The sequence below is a fragment of the Sarcophilus harrisii genome, chromosome 4 (genome assembly GCF_902635505.1).
Source record: "Sarcophilus harrisii chromosome 4, mSarHar1.11, whole genome shotgun sequence".
Taxonomy (NCBI): Eukaryota; Metazoa; Chordata; class Mammalia; order Dasyuromorphia; family Dasyuridae; genus Sarcophilus; species Sarcophilus harrisii.
Genome location: NC_045429.1, coordinates 448,448,253 through 448,463,104, shown reverse-complemented (window position 1 = coordinate 448,463,104; position 14,852 = coordinate 448,448,253). Strand labels below are relative to the sequence as shown.

Genomic DNA, 14,852 nt, shown 5'->3' with positions numbered 1-14,852 from the left:
AATTTATCTTTCCTAACTTTTACCCATTATTTTAACCCCTCACCAACTTGCAAGATCCCATCTTATCTGATGCATCGGCCATCTAAGCTTTGTGTCATCTGGTCAGTTTGACAGAAACGCCATCTTTGCTTTCTTTTGGTTCATTGGAAGAAACTTTGACCTGCACAGAGGTAAGAAAAAGACCCCTCAGGCGGTCTCTTAATGAGAATATTCAAGATCATCATGGCTCTAGTTCTGGTCATTCATTCAATTCCACAGTCCACATGTTTCTAGCCTATCCATGAGGAAACTGGCAAATTTTGTCAAACACTTGGCAGAAACCTAGATTTTCTACCTGAATGGGATTTGTCTTACATGTAAGTATAACTGCTTTGTCAAGAAAAAGGAAATGAGGTTAGTTTAGCATGATCTATCCAAATGAAGCTTTACTGGCCCTTAATGATTGTAGATTGCCTTACTAAGTGATAAGCTATTCCCTTCGTGTTCCATTCCCAAATAGCAAGATAAGCTCCAGATAGGTGCATGGTATATACAACAAGGGTGACATTGAAAACAAAGGAGCAAATGAGAAGATACCTTTAGGATCTTTGAAAAACACATGATCAAAATAGATGAAGTGATTATGTAAGAAGTGTGTGTATGGGGGGGAGGGCATAAAATTTAAAAGGTTTTGCACAAACAAGGCTAAAATGAGAAGAGAAGCAGGCAACTGGGGCACAGAATGTTAGCAATAAGTTTTACTGGTAAATATCTTGTCCCTAAGGTAAACTGGGAGTTGATTAAAATTTATAAGAATAAAAGCCATTTCCAGATGGACAAATGATCAAAAGGCTATGAGCCAGCAATTTTCTGAGGAAGAAATCCAAACTTTTGATAGCAGTATAGAGAAAAAATATATACTCCCATATTTAACCTATGTCAGATTGATTGCTGTCTTGGGGAATGAGGAGGGAGTGAGAAAGAAAAATTTGGAACACAAGGTTTTGCAAAGATGAATGTTGAAAATATCGTTTCATGTATTTGGAAAAATGAAGTTATTAAAATAAAAACAATTAAAAGAAGCTGAGAATTAAGAGGCTCCTTATTGGTATAAAAGGATAGTCTGACTCACAGAACAAAATAAGCAAACTAACAAAAAAACCATGTTTTTAAATCACTGATAATTAGGGAAATTCAACTAAAGCAGCTCTGGAGGTTCTGCTTCACTCAGGTTGATTAAGTTGACAAAAAAGGAAACGATTGAATAATGATGGTAGAAAAAGAAGAATGTTATTGTTCCATTAGAAATGCTAAAGGAAAAGGTTTTTCTTGGAAAGATGTGTTTGATCCAGAGCGTAGTGAAATGGCAATTTGTGAATTAAGCGTTCTGAAGACAGTGTGGGAAGACTTCAGAATTCTTCTCAAGGTGTGACTAAAGAGGCCTTGTCAAGAAACCTGCCATCCGCTTGCCAACAATGGGATTGGACTTGGGGTCCAGATTGGGATGTAGCCAAGGCTGAAATTGGTTTGACTATGAAGATTTGTTACAGAGGCTTGGTAAAGGAAGAAAAATCGATTTTTTTCTTAATTGAAAACAAATTTTAAAGATTCAAAATTTACATTACAACTGGAGTTTTGCTAGAAATGAAGTCTGGCTCCCTGATCTGTGGTGTGCAGAATCCCCCCCCATTTCCAATTGTTGGTTGTTTTAAATTGAGGTAGCCTTGGTCCTTTTCTAGTTCTGTGATGTCTCTTCTATGCCGAACAGTCTCAGCCACCTCGTTCAGGCCCTTTGGTGCTTCCTAATGATCCCACTCACTGCGGGGAGCCTGATACTTTCTTACCACCTACTCAACCTGGATTTCCACTCTCTACTCAAACGTTTTCTCAGAACATGAAATGCAAGGTGAATTGCTTCACCTTCTTTCTCTAACTCTTTATTAGCCCACCCATCTCAAACTGGCTCTTTGTGCTTCTTCTGAGTCTCCCTTTGTCTTCACCAGAATACAGGAACCTCTCTCATTCTTTATATCCTCAGTATCTTTTGAACTTAAAAGCTTGTGATTTTTTTAAGGGACCGCATATTTTTTGTATTGCCTTCCTGCACTTTAATGTTTTAGATGCAGAATCACATTCGTCTCTTTAGATTGCTTGCCCTTTTCATCTTTTTTTTAAAGAAACGTTTATTTTTAGAATTTTAGCTTAGGGATGCTTCCTGCAATCTGGGGCTCCCTTCCTCAATGGAATCTTGGATCACTGGATCCTGCCTCTCTTCTCCAAATCCTGTGAAACCCCCTGCCTCACAGAGATGCCAGTGTTTCCTGGTTCTCGTTTCTCACGTTCAGGGATGACTATTATTTCTGTTTCAGTGACCAGCTTCCTGTGAAGGGGCAAGAAAGTGAGGGTGGGATGTGGTCAAGAAGTAAGAAGCCCTTGGTGGTTGGGTGTGTGCATGGTGATGTGGGGGGCAAGATTGCCAGCTTCCCCAAGTGTGGCTGAGGATACAAGAACCTTCCCGGGTGTGGCCAAGGGCGTGTGAAGACACATCCTCCCCAGGTGTGGTTGAGGATCCATGAGGATGGAGTGTGGCGCAGCAGGAGCTCAGAGACTGAGAGGAAGAGCACTGGAGATAGTCGTGTCTGGTCCCCCCCAAGAGCTGCCTCTTTTGCTCCAGGCCAGGCCCCCCCAAGAATCTCCTATAAATAAGGAGCTACTACCTAGCATTTCCCTGCACACCTCGTATTCACTCTTGCCAACACCTGTGATGACTGTGGGAGGAAGAGACATGTGCATGGAGGTGGTGGAGGGGACCCGGGTATTGGAGCGACTCCCCCCTCTGCCCCTGTGCTGTGATGGTCTTTCTCTTCTTGCAGCATCTTCTCGTGGCTCCCTCCTGGGCAGAGGAACTGCTACCTGGGCTTCCTGGGCCTGCTGCTTCTTCCAGATTATCTGAGTCGATTTTCCTAAAACAGGCTCTTTCTTTCTTTGAGGCTGTCTCCCATCTTGACTCTTGAGCCGGCTTTCTCCTGGATGGGTGTGGTCTCCTGGGCAAGTTGCCCCCTGTAGAATGGAGGGACTCCTCAGGTTGCCTCTTGTCTTGATTATGGTCGAGGGGTGACAGTGACAGTCAATCCTTGGGGACACAAGCTGCTCTCTGCCATTGGGCTTGACTAACGAACTTTCCTACACTCAGTTAAAGATCTTAACACCTTGTCTCCGCGGGCTGTCTTGGACTTTGCGATTAATGGATTAGGCTGGGAAGGGAGTGTGAGTGAGGTCAATTGATCAAGGCCTCTGTGAACAACTCCTCTGACTGGGAGCCCCCAGGTATGAGGATGGGAGCATAAGGTAGAGTGGGAGACAGTACAAGTGAGCTGGGCGGCAGTAGGCAACAGGATCTGGACAGATTGCTATTGAGGGATGAAGGGGAGCATCTGGGGATGTAGGAGAAGGGATGGTCCACCCCTCCTGGCTTGTGTCAGACTGTCAGGTGGGCCCTCCTGTGGGAGGATCCTAGAGGGAGAGGTCTGATGGGAGGAGGAACAGCAGGGGTGGGCCTGAGGTAGATGCAGACTGGGGGTGTGGAGCAGCAGATGGGTCTCTTCCTAAGCAGTCTTAAGTCTAGGCTGGGATATCAGAGGGGGGACTTGGGGAGTCCGGACTCTTACTGGTTGCAGAGGGGCTGACGTCCCTCAAGTCACAAGCAGACTGACCTGGTTTCAGGACCGGAACCTTGACTCCAGTCAGTGGTTCAGCCACATCTGGCCAGAGCAAGCAGTCCAAACTCCTGTCTCTGGGAATGGCCCTTGGTCCTGCAGTGGCCAAGCCCCTGAGCTTAACGGTGTCACCACACAGGCCTTTGTTTTGATCCCTCAGAAGCAGCAGGATGTGTTCCCTCTCGAGAAGGTGCTGAAGGTGGCGGGCACAGAGCGGGAGTTTGGCAACTACCTCTTCCGCCAGAACCGCTTTCATGACGCCAAGGAGAGATACAAAAGGGTAAGACTCCTGTGGGCAGGCTTTGCCGCCTCTTCCTCTGTCTCTAAGGGGAGGACACTGACCAGAGGCCGGGTCCTTGCCGCTACTCTCAGGGCCACAGAGGCTGGGTGTGGCAGTGGCTGCTGGGTAACTTGCATGCAGGATGGTTCCCTCTCTGGTGTTTCTGTCTCCTATTGCTTAGCAGCCTTATCTGCTCTTTGCCCAGGATGGTGAGCCAGCACCAGAGCTTTGAGGATTGGGAACCTTTCCCAAACATTCCTCCACATCATTTTCTGATCAGCCCATGGGAGAGAGAGCCCGTTCTCTGTTCTGGCTGCTCTCAGGCCAGACCTCCTGAGTTTGATGTCACTTGTAGCCCTGATCCTGCCTTGTTTGGTCATATATTCCTATGGGCCTTTCTCCCACATTCACACCGGTCTTTACTGAGAATTCGTTTGATTGTGTAGTTTGTCCTTTTTTACTCAAGGAAATCACTGTTAGTATAAAAGGTTATTGTAGAGCAGCAATAATTTATTCAGGGACTATGGTTTGTTAGGAAAGGGAGAAAATCACATCTGCTCATCACAACCTTCCCAACCCAAGCTGCCTCCTGTTTTGAGAGCGGGTCCGTTTGGCCTTTCCATCCTGGCCACAGCTGCTGCTGTCACGGCATGTGACTGCACGTGGTCTCAGACCTTCACCCTGTAGGGGGGGGATGCTTTGTGACCACTCCGAGATTTCTTGTCTGGGAAAAGTGGTGTCCTTGTAGAAACTGGACATTTGGGAGGAAAAACTTAATCTAGGGGTGCAGTGTTGGTAGCCAGGGGTTCCCCCTCATCGGAGATCTCCAACGGCAGGCCGGATGACACCGTCGGGGTCCAGCACAGTGGGGATTCCTTTTGGGGGCCGTGTTAGACTAAACTCACTTTGGGCATGGGTAGCTTGCTGCCACCCCTCAAACTTGACTGTGCTTGGCATTTTCAGTCGTGTCCAATCCTTTGTGACTCAGTTTGGGATTTCCTTGGCAAAGATACCACCGGGGTTTGCCATTTCCTTTTCTGGCTCATTTTATAGATGAAGAAACTGAGGCAAACAGAGTAAAGAGGTGACGTGTCCAAGGCCACCACCTAGCTGGAACCATGAGCTTTGGGCACAGAAATGTAGCAGCCTTACAAGTATGGGGGAAGACGGGGTTGCTGTCTTCCGAGGTGGGGTGTCTGGTCCAGACTTATTACAAGTCTGCAGGACTAACTATAAGTTCCTAGAAAGGTGTCTGTGGCAGAGAGGGGAGACTCGGTATAGGGGAAGATCTGGTTTTTGTTAGGTTCCCTATTCTCAGTATGGAGCAGCTGGGTAGTGAGATAGATAGGACACTGGGCCTGGAGTCAGAAAATCCAAAGTTCAAATTTGACCTCAAATACTTACTGGCTGTGGGACCCTCAACATATCATTGGACCCCTGCTCGCATTAAAAATTGGAGAAGGAAATGGCAAAACTCTCCAGTATCTTTGCCAAGAAAATCCTATGGAGAGTTGGTCCACAGGTTCACAGAGGTAGATATAACAGATTTAGTACATTGCTATGTGAATGGTGTGAAAGGTGAGTAGGTGAAAGGTCCTTTTACCTTTTTGTGGATACCCTCATTTTGAGGGTCCAAGAAATCCTGGGTTGGGGTAGGGCCAAAAAAAGGAACCTTATAGTCTGCCCAAGTTTCAGCTTCGTCTTCATATGTCACAAGCTGAGTCCCAGTCCGTCCCAAGCTTTCTACGTTTCCCGGTATTCTCCGTATTTGTGGTTTTTAAGTGTAGCAGTATTCCCTGGCATTATCTAATAATAGTTCATTCAGCCATTCTCAAATTGTTAGATTTATTGGCCTCTGGCTTTTATCATTAAAACCTGTAGGTTTTAATATATGTATAGCTGGGTATTATGTCTCTTCTAGAACATGTTTATGGTCTTGGCAGTCAGAGGGTTTTCTGAGATCAGCAGTTCCTTATTTTATGATAGGTTGTTCCAGAAGGTCTACCAGTTCATTGTTCTAAGCCCAGTGCTGGGACTATTTCCCCAGGCAAATCAATACTAAATGTTGTTATTATTTGTCAATAATCATCATTAATATACCTTTAGTTATAATTTTATCATTATCAAAAACATTTTATCACAAAAATGAATTTATCATTTATTATCAAAACACGCCACTTTGGGTATGAGTTGAGACCTCAGAGTTGTTTTAATTTTCACTTCTCATTTATTGAAGTTTAAACACTTTTTAATGTAGTTATTAATAACTTTAATATACCTGCTTGATCATATCCTTATCCATTTATGTTGGGAAACAGATGTTATGGTAGTAAATTTGTTAGCTCCTTATAGATTGTGAATATGTTTATGTGTATGTGTGTGTGTGTATATATATATATATATATATATTTCAAAATTTTATCAGACATTTGCATTGTAATGTTTTCTCTCAATGTTTCTATCAGATAGGTTGCTTCTTGTTATGTAAAATGAATTTATTTTTTTCATAATTGAGCCCATTTATTTTCTCTATGATTTTCCCATTTATTCAACAAATTTTTTCTCTCCAGTTAAAATTAACATATCATTAATTTGTCTCTTTTTTTTTTCCTGATGATTGGCATATTTGGCACTTACTGTATTTTATGGTGATAACCTACTACTGCATTTCTTCATATCACCATTCAGTTTCCACAGTAGTTTTAGTGATTAATTATATTCCCTAATGTTTTGCAATCTTGGTTTTAGTGAACTTTAATCTGTTATGCCTTTGGAACTAATTTTTATCTAATATGAGATATTTTGAAAATTGATTTACAATGTGATTAGAAATCCATAAAGAAAGGTTGTTGTTTATTTTTTAATATAATTCCATTAACTTTATGGTTTCTTATAATTTTTGTACTAATTGTTTTCAGAATATTCAAACATCTTTATTTTCTTGATATAGCTCCTGTGTGACAATTACACACATATACTACATACATACACACACGCTCACACACATGCACACACATACACTACATACACACACATGCACTACACACACCCATACATGGAAAAACTAAGTAGAATAATCTGGGTTTCATTCCAGGGACAAGAAGGAGCTGTTGTGGGGAGGGGGGAAACAGGGTCAGCTGTTTACTTAATGCAGATCACTTTGGCTCTGCTGCTGTTTGTAGAAAAACCACTCTGAATTGTGCTTTCCTATGTGTACTTTAACAGAGGAAAGTTGTTTCTTGTCTTAGTGAACTCAACGAGGATGATGGACGGGGCCTTCTGAGGAGCCTGAGGTGACTCTGCATGTGCAGCAGGAGGCCCAGGACCCCACTGCTGCTCTGTGGTGCGGGATAGAACAGGCCCTGGGGGACCATCGTGGTACAGTGGCCTTGGGAGCAGAGAAAGGCTTCTTATTAATTCTTTGACCCTGCACAAGTGGTATTTTCTCTCAAGCCCATTTCCCATCTGCAAAATGGGGATAATAATAGCACCTTCCCTTTTCCTCCTACTCCCTATTGTATGAAATTCCCTGTCATTCCCCAGAGCCTTCTCCTTGTTTGAAGAGAGATTTACTTGAGAACCCCGATTATGCAAGGTCATTTTCCTAATTTTTCCCTTCCCTTTCTCTTCTCTTATGACTATAAAGATATACTATGGTCATTCCCAGGCCCTCTCTGACCTCAAAGATAATGGGGACATGGCTGGCATCCTCCTAGTTAGAGTGGAAGTGATTTGGTCTTGTTTCATGTTTACTTTTATATTCTTAACCCCTCATTTGAACATCAGAGTTCTGGTCTTTTTTTTTTTTTTTTTTTTTTTTTTTTTAAACCAGGAGTGCTTGGAAGGATTATATTCGTTTTTGTTGGTGAGTGATCCTCAGTTGTAAGCTTAATATCCTATTTTAAGCCCTTCACTGCTTTGTAGTGGTAGCTACTAAATTATGTGTGATTCTGACTATGACTTTTCAGAGTCGGAATTCTTTCTGTCTGAAGCAGTAGTTTTTTCTCTGACCTAGAAACTCTGAAGTTGGACTATGATGTTTCTGGAAGTTTTTATGTTAGAGTTTTTCTTTCAGGACTTGACCCTTGGATTCTTTCTACTTCCACTTTGCCTTCTGATCCTCAGAGTTTGGGGCAGTTTTCTCATATGATTTCTTGAAATAGGAATGTCTAGATTTTCTTTTTAGGTTGTAGTATCCAGAAGGTCCTTTTGTGGGTTCTACTGCTCCAGAATTTCTTTTGAGGAATTATTTTTCAGTCATTTGGAGGGACCCCTCAGATGCGTCCATGCCTTGCTCAGCTCTCTTGGCTCCACCTTGCTCTGTTCACCACTTTAGGGAAGGATCTGGGCTGGTTTTATTCTAGGATGTCAGAGACAGCTCAGTTGGGGTCAGCCCCTATCAGCCAGTGGGAACCTCTGCTGATTTGTGGTGACAGAATTGTGAAATGGTGACGGGGCAGAAATTCCAGCAGGTTCCAGACTGTAGACTTCACTGTCTCCCTATGTTGACCTGGACCCAAAAAACAACTCACTGTGACTTTTTTTCTTGGTGCTCCCCATAACGATTCAGACAGGTGTGTTTTCTAGATCTTTTTGGAGGAGGGAAGATCACTATACTTTTCTCTGCTCCTCCACCATCTTGGCTCTTACTTGGAGGTATTTTCTAGATCTCAAATTGAGGTGATCGTTGATTTCAATGGTGCTGAGGAAGACTTTAATCTCCTACAGAATGGGGAGGATACCATACACCAAAGTTTTTATCATTCACATGCAGAGAATAGAACCCCGAGTTTCCTATCTCCTCTTCTCACCTTTATGATTCACGTGGAATTGTCTCGATTGGTCTTCAATATTTTCTCCATCTCAGTTGTCTTGATTTTTCAGCCCATATTCCAGAAAGACCTTTGTGATTTGGCTTTCCCTAGGGGAAGAAATAATGGGCAGTATCTGAAATTATTGAAGACAGGACAGCTGTTCTCTAAAACTGTCATTTTTGGTCCTTCTACCCCAGGAGGATGTGTTGTTATGCTGTGCTATCTCCTTCAGCCCTGTAAACTAGTGGGCTCGACTGGTTACCTTTCTCTTACAGCATTTAAAGGCGGGGAAGGAATTGGGGAGCTAGCTGCCAGGGGAAGCTGGAGAGACTGCCATGTGAATTAAGAGTAGCTGGGGATTGGGGCTCTTGAACCCCAGCAGAAGGCAGCTTCAGAGACATTGCCTGCCTTTAAGCCAGGCTCCCCTTCTGATACAAGGAATGGAAGACCATGTAGGCAGCACTCCCTCTTGCTGCAGGGAGAGGTAGCTAATGGGGATGAGACTGAAGGGATAAGTCCAGCTAAGCTCCTGGAAGGACTAGTGAGAAAAGGCTGGAGACCGCTTCACCTCCTGTGCATGCACCCATAGGGGATTCTGCTCACAGGCCATTGCCTCGATTTTTCCTACAACCTTCAAGGTCCAAGGGAAGCTCTGGAGCTAAGTGCACAATACCCAGAATGGGAACACCAGGAGGAGATTATAGAAGGTTGGGAGATAAGGAACTGCTCGACTGTCTTCATTGCAAATCTTTTATATTAATAAATAACATTAATAAAAAATAACTAATGAAAACCAAGGACTTAGAGAAAGTTGATGGTTTCTGTCCCCTAAGTATAGAGGGTCAGCTTGAGCTAGAACTCACCTGTAGATAGAAATAGGGGCTCTAGGGCTGTTAGATACTGGTATTTTTAAGGTCTTCCTAACGCATATTTAATATTAACTTTCAGCCTAAAATTCATAGAGTTTCATGCTTTCTTTGTCCTTTTGCAATTGTGCAGCTTGGTGGGAAAAGGGGTTTATACCTGAGTAGAGGGAAAAAAACCTTTGTGTGGATGGTGATGGGTGAGACAAGACACCGGTAACTTGAGCAGAGCACCACCTGGCGGGAACATTGCAGAACACACATTAATTGTAAAGGGGCCCTGTCTGAGCATATGCAGGTCGGGCCATCGGGCACCATGGGCTTGTTGGTGACTCCCGTGTGCCAGGCACTTGGCCAGGGGTGGGGACATGACTGCAGCCTCCCCTGCTGTCACATGGAGAGTGGACGTAGAATCTGCCTCGTGTAGCGATTTCCCCATTTGTTAAGTGAGGACCATGGATGCAGCTTGCCAAGTGCTGCCCTGCTGGGTCAGACCCCGCGGTCCAGGTGGCCGGCGGCGACTCCCCTGTGCCCTTTTTTCTCTGGCTGGATATTCTCTGTGTCCCCCCCTTGTGAGTTTCCAGCCTACGTGCTTTTACAAAAGGGGGTATTTCCTTGAAAGCAAAGGATGAGAACTCTTTGAACTTGGAAGTGGAAATCCATTTGCTTGGTTTTTGGTGGTGCTTCCCAAATTATATTGTTGGACCTTGTTGGGTTTCTAGTCAGTGAGCAAACATGAGGCTCCTTCTGGGTGCTAGGCCTTGTTCCAGATGCTGAAGATGCGGGGGAACAGACGAATCAGGTTCTTTCCTCAGGGCCCTTGTGGGGGAGCTTTCTGGCCCGGTTTTGGGGTGCTCACTCCCTCCCATGTCAAACTTGTTTGTCACCTGCTTTGTTTCCCTCCAGGCCTCCTTGATTCTTTGCCGCAGGCCTTTCCACCCTGGGGAACAGGGTCAGATAGAGAGTGCCAAGCTCCTGGTCTTCCTTAACTTGTCCTTCACTTACCTCAAGTTGGAACGACCCAGCCGGGCCCTGATCTATGGAGAGCAAGCCTTGGCTATCGATCAGAGAAATGCGAAGGCCCTCTTCAGATGTGGACAGGTAAGCACGGAGCTGGGAAATCCTCGGCCTAAAGTGGAAGCTCTTCCAATATCCCCTGGCCATGGGTGGCCCGGTCCCTAGAGCATGGCTGCCCCAGCTTCTCTTAGGGCTCAAGCAGAAGCCCAGGATGCAGCTTATGGATAATGTTCTCACAGGCCTCTGCCAAGGGACTCCTGCCCATGAGTATCCATAGCATCAATGTCATCCGGACCCTCCTTCTATATCTAGGGCTATGGTTGATTTTTAGGGGGGACAAGAAAGGATCTAGACCTTGTTCTTACCTCTTCTTCAAGCGCTTTATGTTCTCACCTGACCTGTTTCTTAGAGTTTAGCTCTTACCCATTTCTTTTAGGAAGGTCAGGTGATTTGATTAACTCAGCTGACCTTCTACCCTTACTAAACGTGGATCATTTCAAGAACTTTACTTTTCCCTGTTTGTTCTTTCTTTTCCCAAATATGCATTAAATTCTTACCATCTTTAACGTCAGGCATGTCTCATCATGACTGAGTACGAGAGAGCTCGGGATTTCCTCGTCCGAGCCCAGAGAGAACAGCCGTTGAATCATGACATCAACAATGAGCTGAAGAAGCTAGCCAGGCAAGTGTCTCTCCTCCTGCCTCGTCGTCAGACTATGGGCGGTCTGGCACTGGGCCTGTGTCATGAGGAGTAATAGGGGGGCTCGTTTCAGGAAGGGTTTGGTGTGCCCAAGGATGGAAGGAGGTGTGGGATTCTAGTCTTATTGTGCTTTGGGTTTCCAAAGGAATCCCTAAAGCTTCTAAAATGTATAGAGCATTTCCTTTCTCACCTTGAAAAACAGCCCTCTCAGTCATGGATGCTGGGTAATAGTTCTTTACAAGAAAATGTTATAATCGGCAATCAAAAGCCTTTGCGTTCTAGGACTGCTGAGCCAGGAGCCACGGGAGCTGTGGAAGAAGTTCACCTCCACATAGAGTCTGTGAAGTTGAAAATAATCTTGCTTTTACTTGTATTCATTACTTATTTTATGCATTGAAAAGAAGGCTGGTACCCAGAGGCTCCATGGGGCCACAGCCTGAGGAAAAGGCTTCTCTTGTCCCATCAGGCTGTTCTGCAGAAGGCTGAGCTTTCTTTTGGTCCAGTTAGTCTGAGTCACCTGGCTTGGGCCTTGCAGCCTCCGTGGCACCCTCCCTGCTCTGTAGAGTCAGGGCCCCTCTGGAGGGACAAAATGGCCAGAGGTCTTGCCCTTGGGGACCTTGTACACATTCCTCCCCCTACCCCCCACAAGCCGAGGCCTTTTAGAAGCAATCTGTTCTCTCTCCCAAAAGCTGTTACAGACACTACATGGATAAAGAGAAGGAAATGTGCTACCGGATATTTTCTCCTCTTAATTCTTCTGCCGTGCAACAGAACTGAAGGTAAGTTGAACCTGAGCCGAAGGCCGGTGCCGACAGAGGGCTTGGAGGGTAGATTAGGGATGTGGTAGCCCCGGGTGGGAGGGAACAAGTCACTCCTGAAAGTGCACGTGGGAGCCACGGGCCTGATGGGGGGGGGGTGCCTCTCCTGAGGTCGGAGGCCACATGTGGGTTAATGCTTCTCCTGTCAGGCCCCCCAAGCACTCACTTGTCTGTAGATGCCCCTGGGAATCGGTCATGAGTGAGGGGTCATCAGCCCCATTCATGGAGAAACTGAAAGTCCAGGCATTGGGGGATTGCCTGTTACCCACACCTAGGACTTGGTTGGTCTCTCCCACTAGGCTGCCCTGCAGTAAACTGTGGGTGCTGCGGTTGAGCTGAGAGCCAGCACTGGGAGCACCCCCCGCTCTCGCCTTGGTTTTTGCGGGGCCCTGCCTCCTGGCACCTTCTGGGGCCGAGACCATGACCCAGATTCTCTGGGCCCATCTTGATTGGGAGCAATTCGCCTTTTCAACCCTGGGGTTGTCTTGGGGGAGGTTTCCCAGTGGGCTTTTCTGCTTGTCCCCTTAGCACTTGAGAAGTCTTTAATAAACACATTTTCATCCCGTTCCACGTCAGAGCCTCTGGAGAATTAAATCTAGCACTGTTCCCACCATTAAGATTTTCCTGAATGCGCAGAATAATACACTTGCTTGGTCAACTGTTACTTAATCCATGGAAAAAACCCACCTGCCTCAAACACCTGCTGGGCTGCATAGATAAGTCTGTTCTCCTGAGGGAAATTAAACAAGAGAGGGACTAACAACAGCTGCTGAACGAACACGCAGCGATAAACCTTGGCTTTGTGGAGGCTCCATCCTCTGTCCTCCCCAAAAGAGGTTTGGCCAGAGAGGCCGTCAAAGGGCCCATTCATGATCACGCCGTTCAAAGGGGCCTCAGCCGCCGCTCCCTGCCTGGTCAGGTGTGCCAGATTGGGACCAGCAGCAGACGCCCATCCCGACCCTCCCCCTCGTCCCTGTGACTCGAAGGACTCAGGGAATAGAAAGATTTGCCAATATTTGAACTAGGGCGCAGCTTGACGGCTCCCCCTCTGCTCATCTGGCTGCTCTCAGCATTGTTACATTCTGGGGAGGGGTCTGAGCCCCTCAACAGGCGCGATTTCCTTGCAGGTTCTGGGCCTCCCAACTGCCCACGTTAAAGCCAGAGCCTTCTGACTTAGTCCATGCAGTAGGTAGTGGGGAGCGTGGAGTCGGGTCTCCCTGGGCACCTCTGCCTCTGCTTCCCAGCCATCGATGGAAGTAACTACCTCCCAGGGTGGTGGGGAGGATGCAAGGAGATATTTCTAAAGTGCTCAGTCCAAGGCCTGGCACTTAATTAATGCTTGTCCACACCTTCCTCCTATTCTATCTCTGGCCCTAATGTGAAAAGGCTTAGTTTGGGGGCAGGAGGGTGGGTGGGCAGTGGCGTGGGGTCGGGCCCTGCCCTCTGCCCATGTTGCTCTGTCCAGGCTCTCCGGAGCCTTTAGGCAGGTGTGGGGCCTTGGGCTGTTGGGGTTATTCTCATGTGGTGTCTGAGGCCCAAGCGCTTGAGCTGCTGGACCATCGTCACGTGGCTGACACGGCTGCGGCTCGAGCCAGGCCTTCCTTGGCCCACTGCTCTGAACCCGAACCTGAGCCTTGTATCCCCACAGCTGGAAACGTTCCTTTTCCAAAGGTTGGTGGGAAAACAGCGTTTTCCCTGGGCACTAAGTGAAACTGCCAGACCGGTGGCTCCCCTTAACAGGGGAGGCAGTTTGGGATCCCAGAGAGCTTGGACAGGTCGGCATTAGGAGGGCCTTTGACGAGGCTTCTTCCAGCAGCCTCAGGGACCAGAGGCAAGCGTGAGCAGCCTGGTGGGTTCTGGATAGTTAAGAAAAGTGCCCTAGAATGTTGATAGGGGAGAGCTGCCAGCAAAATCTGGGAACAGGAAGTGAAAAATGGCCAGTCTGTAAAAGGAGAGAATTGGGTCCCGGGTCAGTGATCGAGGGGCCCTTCCCAGCATGAGAAGCCGCAAAGCAAGGCTGTCTCACTCAAACCGACCTTAACCCCTGGGACTGCCATGCTAACGTCACCGAGGATTGGTTAAACATTCCCAGTTATATCTGAGCCTGGTTCGGCCACCCTCGGAGGCTGGGGGGGCCCCGGCCCTACAGGTCCCTAACAGAAAGTTTCCAGAAGCCCCTGTTGGAAAACTGAAGGGTGACGCTAGCTCTGGTTTGTGCTCGTGCAGCTTCGTGGGATCGTGGCTTTAACCAGAAAGGGACCACAGAGACACAGATTCTCTTGACTGCTCCGTGGCTCCTTTCACTGTCACCTTCCTCTCATCCAGAGCTTGGGGCCTCGGACTTAGCCCAGTTCTGTCTTCCCAGATAACCTGTTACCTCTCTAACCTTTAAAAAAATAAATGAAAGAAAAAAATGTGATCGCTGAGGTGTCTTTCAACTCCAGATCCCAATACCTGTAATGTGGGACTTGACTGGACCCACAGTGGGTAAGCTCTCCCTCCAGAGCCCTTAGGTTTAGGGCTGGGGGGCAGGGAGGTGACCTGTTTGGGGATGGAGTGCCCCCATCTCTTCTCACCAAAGTCACCATGCTCACTTTAACTGAATTTCAAATTCAAGCTCTGAGGGAAACCCGAAAGGTTGAGAGGCACAATTTTTAGGCTTTCT

General features: G+C 46.6%; 1 protein-coding gene across 4 annotated transcripts in view; it reads left to right on the top strand.

The window, feature by feature from the left end:
* FKBP6 (FKBP prolyl isomerase 6) overlaps positions 1 to 14,852 on the top strand; it is a 34,329-nt gene that overhangs the window by 3,743 nt on the left and 15,734 nt on the right. For 3 of the 4 annotated variants that reach the window (XR_004234096.1, XR_004234095.1, XM_031967961.1), the window contains exons 5-8: positions 3,856 to 3,975; positions 10,559 to 10,753; positions 11,242 to 11,351; positions 12,059 to 12,148. Coding sequence is in view for 2 of the 4 variants with exons in the window: in XM_031967961.1 (XP_031823821.1) it covers positions 3,856 to 3,975; positions 10,559 to 10,753; positions 11,242 to 11,351; positions 12,059 to 12,146 (513 nt within the window). In the remaining 2 variants the exon portion in view is untranslated. Of the gene's footprint in view, positions 1 to 3,855; positions 3,976 to 10,558; positions 10,754 to 11,241; positions 11,352 to 12,058; positions 12,149 to 12,486; positions 13,726 to 14,852 lie in introns of those variants that run through there. The other variant, XM_031967962.1, reaches the window with a different exon arrangement.